The sequence below is a fragment of the Poromitra crassiceps genome (genome assembly GCF_964638095.1).
Source record: "Poromitra crassiceps genome assembly, chromosome: 29".
Taxonomy (NCBI): domain Eukaryota; kingdom Metazoa; phylum Chordata; class Actinopteri; order Beryciformes; family Melamphaidae; genus Poromitra; species Poromitra crassiceps.
In genome coordinates, this window is record NC_139641.1 from 7603541 (window position 1) to 7624607 (window position 21067).

General features: G+C 42.0%; 1 protein-coding gene across 1 annotated transcript in view; it reads right to left on the bottom strand.

Annotated features, from left to right (window-relative positions):
• The window catches only part of LOC310800030 (uncharacterized protein), a gene marked incomplete at both ends in the record, with an annotated part of 25601 nt that extends 4559 nt beyond the window's left edge, over positions 1 to 21042 (bottom strand). The window contains 11 exons of the mRNA XM_083662625.1: positions 1 to 164; positions 4258 to 4431; positions 4805 to 6602; positions 6721 to 6935; positions 8127 to 8246; positions 8603 to 8722; positions 10352 to 10471; positions 19289 to 19427; positions 19636 to 19753; positions 19953 to 20151; positions 20270 to 21042. The exon at positions 1 to 164 is cut by the window's left edge and continues 22 nt beyond it. Of these exons, the coding sequence (XP_083518751.1) occupies positions 1 to 164; positions 4258 to 4431; positions 4805 to 6602; positions 6721 to 6935; positions 8127 to 8246; positions 8603 to 8722; positions 10352 to 10471; positions 19289 to 19427; positions 19636 to 19753; positions 19953 to 20151; positions 20270 to 21042 (3940 nt within the window). The remainder of the gene's footprint in view (positions 165 to 4257; positions 4432 to 4804; positions 6603 to 6720; positions 6936 to 8126; positions 8247 to 8602; positions 8723 to 10351; positions 10472 to 19288; positions 19428 to 19635; positions 19754 to 19952; positions 20152 to 20269) is intronic.
• Positions 21043 to 21067: the final 25 nt, after the last annotated feature.

Here is a 21067-nt window from a genome sequence, read left to right on the forward strand (position 1 = left end):
GTGGACTCTCTAGTCCAGTAGAGAGAAGCTTCATTCCAGAGTCCTGTACGTCATTCTTACTCAGGTCCAGCTCTCTCAGACTGGAGGACTGGGAGCTGAGAACTGAGCTGAGAACGGAGGCCAGAGCTTCACAGCTTCTCTCTGACAGCATACAGCCACTCAGCCTTAATGGATATGAAAAGATAAGGAAATATTATTATTTGATCATTTCAGTCACACAACTTATGTAAACAGATTATTAATGAATGCAAATATAGAGAGGTGCAGCAATCTAAATAAGTTATCAAAGCATGAGGTTTGAGACAAGAATAGAGAGAGATGCAGCAATCTAAATAAGATATCAAAGCATGAGGTTTGAGACAGGAATAGAGAGAGGTGCAGCAATCTAAATAAGATATCAAAGCATGAGGTTTGAGACAGGAATAGAGAGAGGTGCAGCAATCTAAATAAGATATCAAAGCATGAGGTTTGAGACAGGAATAGAGAGAGGTGCAGCAATCTAAATAAGATATCAAAGCATGAGGTTTGAGACAGGAATAGAGAGAGGTGCAGCAATCTAAATAAGATATCAAAGCATGAGGTCTGAGACAGTAATAGAGAGAGGAGCATCAATCTAAATAAGATATCAAAGCATGAGGTTTGAGACAGGAATAGAGAGAGGTGCAGCAATCTAAATAAGATATCAAAGCATGAGGTTTGAGACAGGAATAGAGAGAGGTGCAGCAATCTAAATAAGATATCAAAGCATGAGGTTTGAGACAGTAATAGAGAGAGGTGCAGCAATCTAAATAAGATATCAAAGCATGAGGTTTGAGACAGGAATAGAGAGAGGTGCAGCAATCTAAATAAGATATCAAAGCATGAGGTCTGAGACAGTAATAGAGAGAGGTGCAGCAATCTAAATAAGATATCAAAGCATGAGGTTTGAGACAGGAATATAGAGAGGTGCATCAATCTAAATAAGATATCAAAGCATGAGGTCTGAGACAGTAATAGAGAGAGGTGCAGCAATCTAAATAAGATATCAAAGCATGAGGTTTGAGACAGGAATATAGAGAGGTGCAGCAATCTAAATAAGATATCAAAGCATGAGGTTTGAGACAGGAATAGAGAGAGGTGCATCAATCTAAATAAGATATCAAAGCATGAGGTTTGAGACAGGAATAGAGAGAGGTGCATCAATCTAAATAAGATATCAAAGCATGAGGTTTGAGACAGGAATAGAGAGAGGTGCAGCAATCAACAACAACAGTGACACTGATGAGTCACTCTGGCCCTGGTCCCAGCATGGGGGAGGGGATTAAAAAAACATTCGCCCTGTGGGCGTTTATTTATTTGGTAATTTATCTAATGAAAAAAAAAGATTGGTTGAAACCACTTGCAATTCACAGAGAACACGTGAGAGTGATGTGTTTTCCAACTAATCAGATTGAGCTGGAAGGGAGCACGCCCTTAGCCTGTTAAACCAGGTGAAACCTAATTGGTTGTTGTTGGATAGATTGCTTTGATTGACATTGTATTGTCCAATGCTGAATACGTCTGAAAATCTTGTTGAATCTAGCTCCGTTGTCAGTAGGAACTAGGAAATGATGACCTCCACGCTGTGACAACCTGACAGATTAATAGATAGATTTACAGACAGTAGCACCTATACTTTCCCCTTTCCCTATGTTTTTTATTATCAAACATTAAGTTAGCTCACAAGCCGTTGCATGAGCGCCCGAACACGATTTTCTGCAACGAGTTTAGAGAGACTGCAGCGGGTACACGGAAGCTCCCGAGGTAGCAAACACTGGGATACTGCTGCAACCTCATCGGCTGCATGGCGCACCGACTACAGACAGCTGTGACAGCATTGGATATGCAAGTAATGCCTACCCCACACTACAGGATAATTTGCAAGATTATGGCCAAGATTCCCCCTTCCCGATTTTCTCGGGGGTGCTCCCGATTTGAAGCGCGTCGGGCAGATAATCTTCCCAAATGATCCTGTAGTGTGTGGGGTTCAAAGATTCACAATCGGGAAGACTGCCTCTTCCCGATTGTGAATCGGGCATATCTAACATGTTAGATATTTACAACCCGACAGGCGATTGCATCTTGAGCAGAGAGCCAGTAGTAGCTGCGTTTCCATTACAGTTTTTCGCAAAATAATCTGGTCCGCGTTCGCCCGCAGCCCCGCACAGAAACAAAGAACGAGGAAATTGTCATCGAGGTGAAATACCCGTGCGTCTTTGAACGGGACGGAAAACTAAATGCTATACTGCAAAGCATGTAGCCTACAACAAGCGCTTAGGTCTCAGCTTCCCGCATCGGCGAGTTCCCGCACGGAAAAGTGAGTCAAATCAGCAGCCTCCACAAGACACCTGTGCAGACGGTTTTCGCCTGGCCGTGCACAGTAGGCCTACACCCCGAATGGACGCGGCTGTCCGCGCAAATATTAGTTAAACAAATCCTTTCAGTGCAAATGCATTATAAAAACAAAAAATAAAATTTGTTTAGAAAACGAAATGACACTACTACACCCGGTGCGCACACTGAATAGGCATTTTAAAAGTTATCCAAGGTGAATCTTCGGCATAATCTTCTAGTGTGTGGGGTTGCGTTTGAACAGACGTGATTGTGTGTGTGTCCCAAGATTGAAATGTTAAAAAATCGGCTCTCTCTGTCCTGTAGTGTGTGGGCTCTCAAGATTTTTATAATCTTCAAGGATTTGAAAATCCTGTAGTGTGGGGTAGGCATAAGTCAATTAAGTTCGAGTTATCCAGGTCTTCTACTAAATTCGGCGTCCACCAAGCAGCGCTATTATATTGTTTTATGCTGAATAGCCCGCCATTTCCTAATACAATGGCGATCTTAAACTCGCACATTTTTTAACTGAATTTGGCAGCGCGGAACCAAACATGGAACGCAACGAAACATGCAAAACATGCAATTTGCATGTTTCGTTCCGTTCCATGTTTCGTTCAGCGCTGCCAAATTCAATGGAATGAAACTAAACTTGTAGCCTATGTTGGACGTAGTGAAGTGTTTTTGATTGATTTGTTCATCCATCAAACCTTTTACTGACAGACTAACTGTAGCCTAAATATCTTACTTTATTTTGAGGTGCATTTGCTCAGCCAGAAATTATTCCCACTTCAACTTTCTCATGGGTGGGCCTAACGTTAAAATGCACCAGAGGACATCCCTCTTATTTGTCCTCAATCTGCATTGAAAATGTGTGAAAATTCACCTTCTGGCAACAGTTGTAGCCTAAGCTAGTGGTTTTCAAAGTGGGGTCCCCAGCAAAAAGGGGGGATTAATCTATTTTCACTATAATTCAATCCATAAGTAACACAATCACAGAATGTATGACTATTTTGGTCATGGGTTTCATATAATGTCTGTGATAAAACATCTAGCAAAACTCTTATCAGATGGGGGACCCTGGAACAAAATCTTATCTATATGGGGGTGCGTGGTGTAATTTGTGTTAGTTTAGGGCTCCTTAACATGAGCAAGGAGATCCATGGTGGCAAGGTTAAACTTTGTGATTCATTACAGTCAATGAAAGTCAGTGATCTCTGTGATGCATTGCCTGAATTGTACAGACTTATGTCTCTCATTGCCACAATCGGTGTTACATCTGCTGGAGCTGAACGGAGTGTCTCTTGTCTGAAAAGACTGAAAACTTACACAAGGAACAGAATGGGACAGGAACGACTAAGGAGCTTGGCAATCCTTGCAATTGAGAGGAAGATTCTAAAATCTCTTAGACAGAATCCTCAGTGGTATGAAAAGACCATAGACATGTTTGGCGCACAGACAGACAGAAGAATGGACTTTACTTTCAAGTAAGATGGTTTTAACTTGACAACAAAAACATTCTAAATTGAACCCCAGCTCACTTCCTGTTGCAGTGTTTGCTATCGACAGAAAATAAATGTGTCTGAGCTTGTTTGTTTTGTATGTTGTTAAAACTGCAGATAAAATATATATAAAAAAATAAAAGTGGAGTAACACGCGCGCACACGAGAAGAAAAAAAACGCCCAAATTTTCGGTCGCCGCACTAGCGTCCTCCCCTGTTTCCAAGCTCACCAGCCACCACTGCACTACATACATATATTATAAATCAGACTCTTTAGCTACTACTGCTCTCTGTAAAACTTGCAGTCAACCTTTACAGAGTCAGGAATTCTGACCTGAGAGGCACTGTATTGAAAGCAGAGAAATGTGTCAAATCAACTGAGAAAAACTGTCAATTAAAATCTTACCTGAGAGTCTCCAGTCGACAGTGTGGACTCTCCAGTCCAGCAGACAGAAGCTTCACACCTGAATCTTGCAGCTGGTTCTTACTCAGGTCCAGCTCTCTCAGATGGGAGGGGTTGGACTTCAGAGCTGATGCCAGGACTTCACAGTGAGTCTCTGAGAGTCCACAGTCAGAAAGTCTGTGATCACAGATTTAATGTAAGATTAGTTCTATGAAAGCAGAGCTGAGACTAAGCCCACATCAAAACGGACACAGCATACTACTACTTCTAATACAAATAATAACAATAATACTTAGTAATAATAATTAGAGAAAAAGTGACAATAAATTGTATTGTAGAATTAGAAATTTTTCAAAAAGTGCTGAATGTGTAATATCACAAAGCAAAGCATAGCAGAATGCAATTACAAGCAATTCTGTCAAAAGTATATATGTAAGGGATAAGGTATAGTGAGCCGCTGATTACTGGGGAAATAATGACCGTCAGGTGAATGATTGAGCCCGACGCGCAGCGGAGGTTAGAATCTGTTAGAATTCAGATCAGGACTAACCGAGCCTCTCTGCAGTTCCTCACAGCTGGGATCAGTCTGCTTCGTCCCTCGTTTGATGTGTTGTAGGCCTTCAGGTCCAACACATCCAGAACCTCCTCTGACATCTGCAGCATGTACGCCAGAGCTGAGCAGTGGGTCTTAGAGAGTTTCTTCTTTGACTTGTTCTCTGACTTCAGGAAGTCTTGGATCTGCTGATGTATTGAGTGGTCATTCATCTCCATCAAACAGTGGAAGATGTTGATGCTTCTGTCTGGAGACGTATTGGAGGTGTCCATCTTCTTCAGGTTGCTGATGGCTTTCTTGATGCTGTCTGGACTTCTCTCTGTGTGACCTAGTAGGCCTCCTAAGAGACTCTGGCTGGACTCGAGTGAGAGGCCATGAAGGAAGCGGACAAAGAGGTCCAGGTGGCCATTTTTACTCTTCAGGGCTTTGAGCATGGATTTCTTCAGGAAGACATCCAACGAGTGATCACTTCTATCCCAGACTTTTCCCAGGAATGTGCTCAGTACATTCTTATCCCTGTTTGTGTAACAGTGGAACATGTAGACTGCAGCGAGAAACTCCTGGATGCTCAGATGAACAAAGCAGTAGACCGTCTTCTGGAAGAGCACACACTCTCGTTTGAAGATCTCTGTGCACACTCCTGAGAACACCAAAGCCTCTCTGACATCAAGACCACACTCCTCCAGGTCTTCTTGGTAGAACAGGAGGTTGCCCGTCTCCAGATTTTCAAACGCCAGCTTCCCCAGCTTCAGAAGAACTTCCCTGTCAGTCTCCATGAGCTGCTGTTGACTCATCTCATGGCTCTCATCATACTTCTGCTTCTTCCTCTCTGTCTGAACCAGCAGGAAGTGTGAGTACATCTCAGTCAGGGTCTTGGGCAGCTCTCCTCTCTGGTCTGTAGTCAACATGTGCTCCAGAACTGTACCAGTGATCCAACAGAAGACTGGGATGTGGCACATGATGTGGATGGTCCTGGATGCCTTGATGTGTGAGATGATTCTGCTGGACAGTTCCTCATCAGTGGATCTCTTCCTGAAGTACTCCTCCTTCTGGAGGTCAGTGAAGCCTCGTACTTCTGTCACCCTGTCTACACATGTAGGAGGGATCTGATTGGCTGCTGCAGGTCTGGAAGTTATCCAGAGGAGAGCCAAGGGAAGCAGATTCCCCTTGATGAGGTTTGTCAACAGCACATCTACTGATGATACCTGTGTGACATCAGACACAACCTCATTGTTGTGGAAATCCAATGGAAGTCTGCTTTCATCCAGGCCATCAAAGATGAACACAACTTTACAGACAGAGAGCTTCTCTGCTGTGACCCTCTGTAAGGTTGGATGGAAAACATGGAGCAGCATGAGAAGACTGTACCGCTCATCTCTGATCAAGTTCAGCTCCCGGAACGAAAGCAGAATCACAAGAATGACGTCTTGATTTTCCAAGCCCTCTGCCCAGTCCAGAGTGAACTTCTTCACTGAGAAGGTTTTTCCAATTCCAGCAACACCATTCGTAAGAACTACTCTGATGTGTGTCTCTTGATCAGGTAAGGGGTTAAAGATGTCATGGCACTTGATCGGAGTGTCATGGAGAGTCTCCATCTTGGATGCTGTCTCCAGCTGCCACACCTCATGTTGGGTATTAACCTCTTCACTCTGTCCCACTGTGATGTAGAGTGCAGTGTAGATCCTATTGAGGGGAGTTCCAATTCCTGCTTCATCTGTTCCTTCTGTCACAAAGTCACATCTCATTATCAGACTGATCTTATGAACGTCTAAAACCTCCTGCAAAACGCTGTCCGCTGGAAGAGAAGAAAGAGTAAACAAGTGTTTAACAGATATGCTGTTGTTTCCTGGTTTTAGAAATGGTGACAACAGTAGACAGAACCCCAGTCTTACATTGTGCAATGCTGGTTTGACTGGGTGTCTGCAGTCCAGATCTTGTTCTGGACCTTTTTCCACACTGGGGACAGGCGGAGTCTCCTGATGAACCGGACTGGGCCCAGTATGAGGTGATGCACTGTCTGCAGAACCTGTGTCCACAGCTGGTAGAGACTGGATCCCTCAGGACCCAATGACACAATGCACAGCAGGACAGCTGCTGCTTCACAACACCTAGACTCCTCTTCCTCATTCTGTGGGGATAAAGGCAATTTATTATCCCTGATCAGATGAAGATCTAACAAACAAAATTGAACAAAAGTTTGAACAATTTTTTGTTCAAATTGTAAAACTATTAAAATATTTTGCCCAGACTATCTTTATAGATGCTCAGACAGCATGGTGCTGCCATCACATGTAAAGTTTATTTTCACATGTATCTGTTGTCATAGTTGTAGTTTAATCAGTGGACTCAACATTGCATACCCATCATGGATAAATGTCACTGTGGTGATCATGGATGAATGCAACATTGTAACAGTTTTTCTGGTTTGTTTCATATGTAATTATCATTAATGAATGTTCAGCTCAATACAAACAACACACAGTCCTATTACATCAACACTGTAACAACACATTTGTTACAGAACACAGACAGTGTCTGTCAGTCATTAGTAAATAAATAAGTACCATTCTTGATAACCTCTGACTACAGATAGTGTTAGCAGGGCACAGAGATTGATCACAGCAGTTAGGGTAGATACGATGGCAGAGTTCCATTACATTACATCTACAGTATCAACCACTGTCTGTGTTTACATGTCAAACACAAACAGTGTCAAACACAAACACCATATGAATGAAAATGGGCTTTTCAACAATGATGGGAGCTTTTGGTGTTTAAACCATTTCTTGTGGGCGTGTCTTATGCGTGTGGCCAGTAGTGAGCTGTTGTGGCTTTTAAGGCGGGGCTAGCAGGATGAGGGAATTTGAGCAACTCGGGGAGAAGGGCGGGACTAAGGGTCAACAACGTCAGTCTGATATCAGATTTGTGAATTACGTCAGTATCGGCACGCCATTGGATCAGTCCCATCTCTAAGTCAAGGTCAAAGTCAAGGTTACTTTATGTGTACCCATAGGTAGATTTGGTTGCAGGGAGAGTCACTCAATTTTAAAAAGGCTCAGACAATAGACAGTAGACAGACATGAAAGTGCCAAGTGCCATAGTTCCAAACATCATCATATTATTTTTTAATATTTAAAAATATATGTAAGAAAACACTGGGGCAGAGATTTGCTTCATGAACACAGTCCTTTCATAGTGTGATGCAACAGTGAAGGAAACTATCCTAAATGACACAACAGAACATTTTCCCTTCATCAAGCTTACTCACTTTACTCGCTTACTTTTATCAGGTAGGCTCCCAGTATAACAGTCCTCTTACCTTGTGTCTGAAGGTCCAGGTTCATTACTGAAGAGTGGAGGATTGTCTTTAGACCGGTCACTCTTCATAGACAGACAGCTGGGTACTGGAGACTCTGCTCTCTGCTCGTGGTACTGACCTCTGTAAATCAAAAGAAAAGGCAACATGTTTTCAGAGGTGATCAAACACAACGACTCTGGTTTTTGGGATAATTGATGTGAAGTTTTAATTGTATAATTAGTTTGTGTGCACAAATTATGAATTTGGAGGAATGAAAAACAAAAAATGTATGGAATAAAATGTCTTCTGTGTGCATGAATCGAGCGAAACTGACGGCAGGTCTGACCTACATCCAGGAAGTGAAATATACTGTATATCTTGTCCTCCATAAAATGTGTTTTTTCTCCCTATGGTCACTCCTTGTCTCTGTAGTTTTCAGTGCAATCATGTAGGTTATCAAATAACATTTCTTCATTACAGTATAACAGTCCTCTTACCTTGTGTCTGAAGGTCCAGGTTCATTACTGAACCATGGAGGATTCTCTTTAGACCAGTCACTCTTCATAGACAGACAGCTGGGTACTGGAGACTCTGCTCTCTGCCTGTGGTACTGACCTCTGGAAACACAAATGTTTGATACATAAATTATCATTAGTTCTAGTGACTTCAAATTCATGTTTTGTTCTCATATTCTACTATTGTCTTCATTTGTTGATTTCTATTTTATTTGTTTCGATTATTTCGATTATTTCTTATGTTTAGATTATTATCATAGATTATGCATGTACATGTACTTTGCACACCCACTGGCAAAAAGGGGGTGTGGCCAATCACAAAAAGGCACCTACATTTCAAATGGATTCACGTAACATCACAAAACTCTGTAGAAAGGTTGGTGGAGGTATGCATTCTACAGAGTGCCCTCTAGTGTTTATATGTTTTCCTTTGTTTTTATACTGTATATATTTATACTTTCATATTGTACATACTTTTCATTCATGTTTCTTGGCCTTGTTATGTTCTAGTGGTAGAACAGGTCAGTCTGTCATCTGTTGCAGACATTTCTACACATTTTACCAAGCTGGTTTTCATCATCTGTATGTGTTGATCCAAACTCACATTCACATGAGTGATGACTTGTTTGACTCAGGAGAGGCTTTCCGGTTGATTGGCCGTGTCGTTTAAGTCCCCCCCCCCCTTTCCTAATTGACTGTTTCTCGTTATATCTATTGATCCCAAAGTGTATAACTATGATGACCTCAGTATGTAGGATTTCACTCATAAATGTATCTTAACACTGTGTGGAAAAAATGTGAGAGCTAATAATGATGTGATGAGACCAAGGAGGCATTGTTTTAAGTAACCAATAAGCTGTTTTAGGCTTTGATATTTGGTTTCATAGAGACAAACAGTTTCCAGCTTATCACACATTAAATGCTTGTTGTGTTTGCAATTGTCAGTTGTGTTATATTTAATTCCACTCACTGTAGCTTATATTTTATTTAGTTTTATATATCTTGAAATTATTTGTTGCTCAATTGATCCAAATCTACAGAGATAATTTAAACTTGTCTCATTTTATTGTTATCTTATTGTTATTCTTAGTGAATGAAATAATAGCCTTTTTTTCTACTCAAATATCAATGAGCTTGTATTTTTCTCTTTCCAGTATTCCATCATATTTTTACTACTAACTTGATTTCATGAATACAATCTCATTGAACCATATTCCATCAGGTAGGCTTATGGGATAACAGTTCTCTTACCTTGTGTCTGAAGGTCCAGGTTCATTACTGAAGAGTGGAGGATGACCTTTAGACTGGTCAGTCTTCATAGACAGATAGCTGGGTACTGGAGACTCTGCTCTCTGCCTGTGGTACTGACCTCTGTAAATCAAAAGAAAAGGCAACATGTTTTCAGAGGTGATCAAACACAACAACTCTGGTTTTTGGGATAATTGATGTGAAGTTTTAATTGTATAATTAGTTTGTGTGCACACATTATGAATTTGGAGGAATGAAAAACTAAATATTTAGGGAATAAAATGTCTTCTGTGTGCATGAATCCAGCCAAACTGACGGGCGGCAGGTCTGACCTACATCCAGGAAGTGAAATATACTGTATATCTTGTCCTCCATAAAACGTGTTTTTCTTCCCTATGGTCACTCCTTGTCTCTGTAGTTTTCAGTGCAATCATGTAGGTTATCAAATAACATTTCTTCATTACAGTATAACAGTCCTCTTACCTTGTGTCTGAAGGTCCAGGTTCATTACTGAACCATGGAGGATTCTCTTTAGACCAGTCACTCTTCATAGACAGACAGCTGGGTACTGGAGACTCTGCTCTCTGCCTGTGGTATTGACCTCTGGAAACACAAATGTTTGATACATAAATTATCATTAGTTCTAGTGACTTCAAATTCATGTTTTGTTCTCATATTCTACTATTGTCTTTATTTGTTGATTTCTATTTTATTTGTTTCGATTATTTCGATTATTTATTATGTTTTGATTATTATCATAGATTATGCATGTACATGTACTTTGCACGCCCACTGGCAAAAAGGGGGTGTGGTCAATCACAAAAAGGCACCTACATTTCAAATGGATTCACGTAACATCACAAAACTCTGTAGAAAGGTTGGTGGAGGTATGCATTCTACAGAGTGCCCTCTAGTGTTTATATGTTTTCCTTTGTTTTTATACTGTATATATTTATATGTTCATATTGTACATACTTTTCATTCATGTTTCTTGGCCTGGTTATGTTCTAGTGGTAGAACAGGTCAGTCTGTCATCTGTTGCAGACATTTCTACACATTTTACCAAGCTGGTTTTCATCATCTGTATGTGTTGATCCAAACTCACATTCACATGAGTGATGACTTGTTTGACTCAGGAGAGGCTTTCCGGTTGATTGGCCGTCGTTTAAGTCCCCTCCCCTTTCCTAATTGACTGTTTCTCGTTATATCTATTGATCCCAAAGTTTATAACTATGATTACCTCAGTATGTAGGATTTCACTCATAAATGTATCTTAACACTGTGAACAAAATGTGAGAGCTAATAATGATGTGATGAGACCAAGGAGGCATTGTTTTAAGTAACCAATAAGCTGTTTTAGGCTTTGATATTTGGTTTCATAGAGACAAACTGTTTCCAGCTTATCACACATTAAATGCTTGTTGTGTTTGCAATTGTCAGTTGTGTTATATTTAATTCCACTCACTGTAGCTTATATTTTATTTAGTTTTATATATCTTGAAATTATTTGTTGCTCAATTGATCCAAATCTACAGAGATAATTTAAACTTATCTCATTTTATTGTTATCTTATTCTTATTCTTAGTGAATGAAATAATAGCCTTTTTTTCTACTCAAATATCAATGAGCTTGTATTTTTCTCTTTCCAGTATTCCATCATATTTTTACTACTAACTTGATTTCATGAATACAATCTCATTGAACCATATTCCATCAGGTAGGGTTATGGGATAACAGTTCTCTTACCTTGTGTCTGAAGGTCCAGGTTCATTACTGAAGAGTGGAGGATGACCTTTAGACCGGTCAGTCTTCATAGACAGACAGCTGGGTACTGGAGACTCTGCTCTCTGCTCGTGGTACTGACCTCTGCGAATCAAAAGAAAAGGCAACATGTTTTCAGAGGTGATCAAACACAACGACTCTGCTTTTTTGGGATAATTGATGTGAGGTTTTAATTGAGGCAACATCATTATTTGGTGTGCATACATTAATTAGTAGGAATGAAAAACAATAAATTGAGGGAGCAAGATGTCTTCTGTGTGCATGAGTTCAGCCAAAACGATGGCAGGTCTGACCTCCTGGTCTCTGTAGTTTTCACTACATTAGTGTAGCTTATCAAATAACATTTCCTCATTACAGTATAACAGTCCTCTTACGTTGTGTCTAAAGGTCCAGGTTCATTACTGAAGTCTAGAAGATCATTTTTAGACCAGTCAGTCTTCATAGACAGACAGCTGGGTACTGGAGACTCTGCTCTGCCCTCCTCTTCCTCCTCCTTCTTACTCATCTTCTGGACTTTGTGATCTTATATCTGTGAAAGGTGTTATACAAGTAAGCTTTAGTTATTTTCTCACTTGTAGCCTACAGTTCAGTCAGTCAGAGGTAAACCAGTTATACTCGGGGGGGGGAGGGTTAATGGTATTATGCAATTAAAACAACTTGGTTAAGGTTAGGGAAATGGTTTGGTCATGTGTCTGTTTTTATCTGACTCACGTTTGTCCTTTAGAAACGCTGGGAATTGAACTCCGGTCACCAGTATCGAAGGCAAACGAAGGACCACCAACCACCGCACCGCTCTTACTGTCCACCGTGCTATTTCTTGTGACACACACACACACACACACACACACACACACACACACACAGACACACACACACACACACACACACACACACACATACACACACACACACACACACACACACACACACACACACACACACACACACACACACACACACACACACACACACCATTTTATTTATTGCTTCATTCTTTCTTTCTTTTTCTATCAACACTTATCTTGAATGAGAAAATTGCATTAATTTTCAAGCAGATCCTCAACTGGCTGTAGTGTCGGGGGACACTGTCCGGTGCTGAAATGTGCAGAACATGTGCGTCAGCGCCCCTCTGTGGCCACACACAGTGGTCACAGATTTCAGTGGAGCAGGTTCCTGAGAAATCAGCCCGCCCTCAGAGATGAGAGGCGGGTCACAACCACTGACCTAAAAGATATGGGCAGAGCTATCCCATTCATTTTGGGCTCCCGTTATGAATTGAAGTGGTGGCCGTCGCCATCTTGATTTTTCGTCAGCAGAGTGGCAGGGAATGGGTTGAGCCCTTGTGCAGCTCACATTAGATGGGGGTTTCCCAGAGCCGCAGCAACGCCTGCTATTGGTCCGTGATCGGCAAGCTGCGCGATTGTCACATGGCAGAAATTTAGATTCATTTGATTTGATATGTTTGCTTTAATTAATCTTGATTTGTTTGTTTTTTGCATGTTTATTAGATGTGTTTTCATTCATTTGAATTATTTGTCTTAGTTGCATGTTGGATTTTGTCTTTATTGGTTTTGAGCTGTTTGGATTTTGTAGTTTTATGTTGTGTTTCTGCCATGTCTCTCCTGCTGAATGAGTGAGCAATTAAGCCAATTGAATGCAGCTGGAACAGTCAATCTGGAGCTGCTGGAGGAGCCAATCAACGAGCTGCATGTGGAGGAGGGTGACTTTAAAAGCCTGTGGAGCACAGTCACAAAGGGGGGAAAAGGCCAGAGCACAGCAGAGCGCACACAGAGGAGAAGCGGCGAGCGGAGAGGGGAGCAGAGGATGGCCCTGCCTGTGGTGAAGGTAAGGTGTGGGCAACTGAGCCGTTGCGGCTTCGGGCCCCTCTCTCTCCCAGCGTACCTATGGGCGCACTGTAGAGGACTGACGGGGGATGGGAGAGAGGGGGGGGGAGGCCCTGGGAGGCCCTGGGAGGCCCTAATGTTGCCCCACCAAGGCTACTGAGACCCACAGGTGGGGTGAGGCTCCCCGGTCTCTCCGATGTGCCGTTCTCCTCCAGGCCTTGTAAGAGAGAGAGGGAAGCGTCGTTGGAAAGTAGAGAGGTGAAGTTGCAACTCGCCCCTCTTTCAGATAAGTACCTCTCCTCAAATGTGATTCCAGAATGTGCTGGTGCTGTTGGCAATAGGTGGACCTTTTGATTTTGTGTTTTTGCACATGCAGGCTCTATGGACCCCCCAATGACGGAGCTGGGTGGTTCAGCACAAGCAAAGGCTCTTTTAAAGACCAGGACTTCCACCTCATGCTTGGATCGATTTTAATGACTAGGCCTGGACTCTTTTAACCTTTTTTTTTTTTTATTCATTGGTTTTAATTTAAAAAAAAAGTAAACTCTCCAAGCTGTGTGTTGATTGGGCAGAGTGCTCCCCAGTGGAACGTAGTAGTGAAACCACCCTGTCACATGATCACTGGACAGGTGACCTGTCAATCACCCCCTTTTCTATCATCTATTTTACTCCCAACAGGCGAGCTATATAAAAAATGACCCCATAAAGTTATGAAAAGGTGGAATTGGCTATATAGACCAAAACCGTGTTAAGGACCGGGCTGTAAAAATGCTTAATCACTGTTACACAGAGGCATTTTAACATGGGGGTGAACGGGAACAAGGGGACTCCTGAGCCCTGCCTCAAGTGGCCATTTGAGGAATTACAACTTTCAGAGTTACTTCCTGGCCCTCGTGGGAAAACCTCTTGCCTTGCCCACTGGTCACAACACAAGCAGTCTGCTGCGGGAGGCAAGTCGATCCATGTAGGCTACAGTTACAGTAGGCCCTCTGTAGGCCTAATATGAAGCAGTCAGTTTCCCACCCTGCTCTGACTGAGCTGCCTGCAGAAAGTCACTAAACTATATATTTTATCTCTTTATGTGGAGTCATGTGACTGACAGATGGCCACACCTCCTAGAGCGTCAAGATTGAATAAAACTGGATTAGACTAATAATAAACTGCGTCATGTCAGCCTTCTGTGAAGTACAGGCCCACGTCAGCTTCTCTCTGTTTTACTGTCATTATCTCACTATTACATCTTTTGTGTTCACGTAACTTCAGAGAGAGAAATACAGACAGGTGAGGTGAATGCTAGCCCTCCTATCAGTAACGGCAGACAATAGTCCAGTAAAAATGTCACTTGACCTCACACTAATTGCAACAAAACCAAACTCAACTGATTTTGTATCCTCAATATGTCCTCAATGAAGGAAAAAAAGTGTTAAGGAAATGTATGAAGGGAAATTTTTGAAAATGACCTATATGATGCTACCAAAAACGTTTATTTATTTTTTAACATTTATTTTTATTTTTATTTTTATTTTTTTATTTTCTCCTTGAAGCAAAAAACACATACAGGATATAAGTGATGAGATTTATGGCACATAAAAAAAAAAAGGCTTCCATAGGCTTCCATAGGCTACCATCATATTTAGGTAATTTTCAAAACTTTCCCTTCATACATTTCCTTAACACTTTTTTTCCTTCATTGAGGACATATTGAGGATACAAAATCAGTTGAGTTTGGTTTTGTTGCAATTAGTGTGAGGTTGACCCACATATTTGCGTAAAATGCCTGGACTACAAGTGACTCTGATACTTCAGGTGTGCAAACATGGACATGAAAGAAAAAGGTGACAGATACCAGGGCAGACACACAAAACCACCCAAAAACCATTCACTTAAGTGTCCTATTTTGGGATTGTAAAGATGACTAAAGGTGACCAGTTTGAATCCCTGAATAAAATAATAATGTAATAATACTCACCCTGCTTCAGCCGTGTCCCTCCTGCTCTGCACTTAAAAATGGAGTCAGTCTGAACTAACTGCGACACACTTTCACTGCTGTCTCTCATTACAGAGGACCTTGCCCTTCTGACTCACCTGTTCCAGCCTCAGCACAAAGATGAAGCAAGTTGTATTTCCAAATATGGTTTGTCTCTTCAAATGCTCTGGGTGGCGGGAGCATTTGCAATTTGCAAATGTGAACCCTCTCATCACACAGCTTTTCAGCAGGTATTTCATACTGAACGTATTTCAAACTGAAGGTATTTCAAACTGAAGGTCTTTGAACACAGCTTGCAAACTGAAGGTATTTCAAACTGAAGGTCTTTTAAATGGAAGATCTTTGAACACAGCTTGCAAACTGAAGGTATTTCAAACTGAAGGTCTTTGAACACAGCTTGCAAACTGTAGGTATTTCAAACTGAAGGTCTTTTAAATGGAAGGTCTTTGAACACAGCTTGCAAACTGAAGGTATTTCAAACTGAAGGTCTTTTAAATGGAAGGTCTTTGAACACAGCTTGCAAACTGAAGGTATTTCAAACTGAAGGTCTAGAACGCAGCTTGCAAACTGTAGGTATTTCAAACTGAAGGTATTTTAAATGGAAGATCTTTGAACACAGCTTGCAAACTGAAGGTATTTCAAACTGAAGGTCTTTGAACACAGCTTGCAAACTGTAGGTATTTCAAACTGAAGGTATTTTAAATGGAAGGTCTTTGAACACAGCTTGCAAACTGTAGGTATTTCAAACTGAAGGTATTTTAAATGGAAGGTCTTTGAACACAGCTTGCAAACTGTAGGTATTTCAAACTGAAGGTCTAGAACGCAGCTTGCAAAAGGAAAAACTGACATGGCCATCTTCAAAGGGCTCCCTTGACCTTTCACCTCAAGAGCCCTGAATGAGAACGGGTTCTATGGGTACCCACAACTCTCCCCTTTACCCGTGTGTGTGTGTGTGTGTGTGTGTGTGTGTGTGTGTGTGTGTGTGTGTGTGTGTGTGTGTGTGTGTGTGTGTGAGAGAGTGTGAGAATCTACTTTGAAAGCATAGCTTAGGTAGCTACCAACTACTTCGCCATGGAAATAGTTGAAACTACAGCAAAGTTACCCTGGGAGAAATGTAGTTTATGAAACTACAAGCTACGCAGAAAAAGTAGTTCAAACCAGTGGTGGAAATGGGCAGGTTTTACTGTGGGAACCCTAGGCAGGGCGGGGGCCCCCAGATACAGTCCAGACACCCCCCTAACCCCCCCCCCCCCCCCCCCTTCAGAGACATAGTGCATTATAGGTACACTTATGAAGGTGGCAAGAATGGGTGTCAACAACTATAAAGACAACCTTTGATATCAATTCGTATGACTTGCTGCCAGAGGACAAGATGTGCTGTTGATAGGAAGCTAATCATTAACATGAAGCAACCATTCATTAAAGTATGGTAGCCGTCAATGACTCCCCCCCCCAATATAGGTTAAGGTAAAGTCCCACTGATTGTCACGCAATGTGTGAAACTTGTTCTCTGCATTTGACCCATCCCCTGGGGGAGCGGAGGCAAATGGGTCCCATTTTTATAGTCTTTGGTATGACTCGGCCGGGGATCGAACTCACAACCTCCCAGCCTCAGGGCGGACACTCAGACCACAAGGCCACTGAGCTAGTTCGTATCACTGGTTATATCAGTGCAATGCAACAGTTTGCCCTCGTATAGTCTGTGTAAGATGGTTGTATCTTATTTTATTGAGCTCAGGTTCATAGTACATTTTGCACTACATGCAGGCCTTGGCAGTGTCCAAGTCAATAGGATTATAAAAAGTTGTTTGGATTATGTCAACACACATACTAGAATTCATGTCCATTATTAACTTGTGATTTACACCTCTCCTCTGCTGTCCACTCCTTTGCTCTCCACTGCTGTGTTCTGTTCTCCACTCCTCTGCTCTCCACTGCTCTGCTCTCTACTGCTCTCAGTGTTGTATGAAGTACTCGAAAACCATACTTAAGTAAAAGTATACAGATACTTCACCAGAAAATGACTTTGGTAAAAGTCAAAGTCACCCATTAAAATATTACTTGAGTAAAAGTCTTAAAGTAGCTGCTATTTTCTGTACTTAAGTATCAAAAGTATTTTTCTTATATTAAATGCACTTAAAAGTATTGAAAGTAAAAGTACAAGTACAAGTACAAGGGGGCACGGTGGCTCAGTGGTAGAGCTGTCGCCTCACAGTCAGAAGGTCCTGAGTTCGATTCTTGCCTGGGACACTGTGGGCGCTGTGGTTGTGTTCCCCCCCATATCCTCAGTGCCTACTGCCCAGGTGGGGTATCTCATCGTAAGGGCCTTTCTCTCTGTGTGGAGTTTGCATGTTCTCCCCGTGCTCCCCCAGGGGGTTCCTCCGTATATAACCCCCCCACTAAAAACATGCAGAAGATCAGATCGTCATCGTCATCCGACCAGTGACGACAACATCCGAAGTTGGTCCCCGGGCGCTGTACGAGAAAGCGACCACTGCTCCTGGCCTGCCCCCCGGAGGAAAGGACATGCCTGGATGGGTTAAATGCAGAGGACACTTTTCACCGGCCACCGTCAGCATGAGTGTGTTGTGGCCGCATGCATGTGTTGTGGTGTTCGTGTGACAATAAAAGACGGGCTTGTCCAGTTACGAGAGTTTTTTATTTATTTTTTTAAGTAAATTCTGTAAATAAAAAAGCAAGCGGTAAAATAAATCTGAAATTTGAACTTTATTGTGAGTTTGCTTTGGCAGTATTATGGCGACGTGATGCCTTGCCTACATGTGAAGGAACAAAATAGAAAAATAAATAAGTATTCCCTTCTTATACATTTGTTTAGTTATTCAAGTGTTTTTTTCTTTTCCTGGATCTATGCCATTTTGAATTATTTGCAATGTACAGCACAACTATGTATAACTGCACTTCTGTGTAGCCTACTGTACAGGTTGACACAAGAAAAACCTGAGAGAAAAACTAACAACTCTTCTGCACTGCTAATAAGCCATTTACTCTGTGCACTGGAATGTTGGAGACTTATCTTGCTGCAGTGTAAATATTTCACATTTGTATCAGACAAATAACAATTACTCACTTAAATGCTGCCTGAATCCTGAACAATGGAAAATGAAAGAAATAACTGAGTGCAATTAAGATTTCTATGGTGCCAGTGATACAGCCACATACACACAAGCCCAGCTGGACTTTTTACTTATCACATCAAAGGCAAAGAATGGGACCTGACAGTAAATCAGTGTGAGATGAAACATTAAGATGAGCAGAGAACATGAACACCACCTTAAAAATTGAGGCTGGTAGTAGCGACACCTAAAGAAAACTAAGCTCTTCGAGAACTTACAGGAAAAAAATCCAACACAGTTGGATAACAATCGTTAGGTTGCCTTGGTGAGTAGTACGCACACTCTGTATCTGGTCTCTGTCATGAGGTAGACAGACAGACAGACAGACAGACAGACAGACGGACAGACAGACAGACAGACAGACAGACAGACACACACACACACACACACACACACACACACACACACACACACACACACACACACACACACACACACACACACACTCTACTTGAAACTGAAAAGATGTCTGTTCATCTTCAAAAGAAGTTGGTTTTCAAAATTGCGAGAACTCAGTCTTGCTCTCCTTGGGCTGAAGACGAGGCCTGCGATGCTAAAGAGTCTCTCACATGCCGCTGAGGCAGGTAGAGGCGTGTTCAGCTTCACAGAGAGGTTGCACACAGCTGGGAAGGATTTCAGCAAGTCCATGTGATCTGCTGTACAGGCCAAGTACCCATCCAGTTGTTTGGAGGTGTCTTGTGCATGAGACGAGTGCAGGGCAGAGAAGAAGTCATCTTCATCAGATGAGGACCTGGTGGCATCAGGCGGCAGGGGGGGTTCTTCTTCCATGTGCTGCCTGATGTAGTCCATCCCTGAAATACAGTGAGGATGAAAATATAAATGAGAGGATTAATACAACTTTATAACATGTCATGACCCCAACCTAAGGTTTTGTACTAGTTTGTTTTAATTTGAGGCTATACGTTTTATGCACTATACATGCATCCATAATTGAGCTGTGAGTTTGTTTTTGCCAATATTACAAAATGTACAGAATGTTTCTCAAACACGTTTTCTTACCCAGTCTGATTGTGGCATCATCCTTTGTCCAAGATGTTCGGAATTTCGGAAGAAGAATGGCAGCTGCGATCAACTCAGGGTCTCCTGACATGTGGGCAAAACGCTTCTTTACTCCCACCTGCAAGGCAATATATTTGTATAGCACATTTCAGCAACAAGGCAATTCCAACGCTTTACACAAAACATTAAAAAACAGACAAAGTGCAAAGGAAACATTTTGAAAGGACATTTAAATACAATTAAAATAATTAGAGGGTTAAGACAACCAAAAATATGCTAAAATAGATGAAGACAAATAAAATACAAGAATAAGTTACCTGTAGAGCATCCACCAGAGGCTTGCAGTACTTCAAGGTCAACTTCACACGGTCAAGTTTGCCGGTCAGCAGGTTGATTGTTGGAAGGAGCCACCCCATCTGGGTATTTACTTCTGCTTGCAAGATGTTGGTTGCCTTGGCGACCGGCTTCATGGCAGCAGCATACTCCGCGAGGAACGCGAGTTCAGCTGGATTAAACCTGTGATCAAAAAAAAAATCACGACTGTTTTATAACACTAACCATTTCATGGTTTAAACAAAAATATTTAGGAAATTATGTTCAAATATGATTAAATAAAAACATAATTCTTACTTACATTGGAACCTTTAAGTCTGTGCAGATGCCTCTGACCTTTGCCTCGCCCTTTTCTTTGAGGATCCTGAGCAGTCTTTCCACTGCCATGAACAAGGAGTTCCACCTGGTAGCATTCGGGCGCAGCAACTGGAGGGAACAGGCATCTTCAACAGTTTCAGCTGCAAGTGTGGATCTTCCACATTTGTTCCAAAGAGCATCACACTTGCCAAATGTTGAACGGAACACTTTCTTGTACGCGTCATTGGATGTTGCTTTCCTGGCATCAACTGTAGCTATTAGGTTGAGTAGGTGACAAGCACAGCGCTGGTGCTTTGGGAGCTCGAACTCGGAAGCATCATCTTCATTCAGAAGCGCTGACACATCAACAAACTCCACTTCTTCACTCTCCTCTTCATCCTCCTCTGATTGAGCTGCATCACCATCACTTCCAACTGCATTGTTGTTCTCATCTTCACCAAAAACTTTGAAGGCTTTGATGAAGTTGGAGCCATTGTCTGTTGTTGTTCTCACAATCTTCCCCCGAATCTCGAATTCAGAATGGATGTCATTCAGGGCATTTGCCAACACATCAAATGTGTGTGAACCTCTCAGTTGTTTACAGGCTAGGGCTGCTGAGCATCTTTTGAGACTATCAGGGTCGATCCAATGGGCAGTAACGCCAATGAAGCTCCGTCTTCTGGCAGACCAGCAGTCGGTAGTGGTGGCGATATGGTCAACTCTCCTCATGGCCTCAATCACCGCCTTCTTCATTCCCTTGGAGGCATCATCAATCATCACTTGTTGCTTCTCTCTCTCCCTC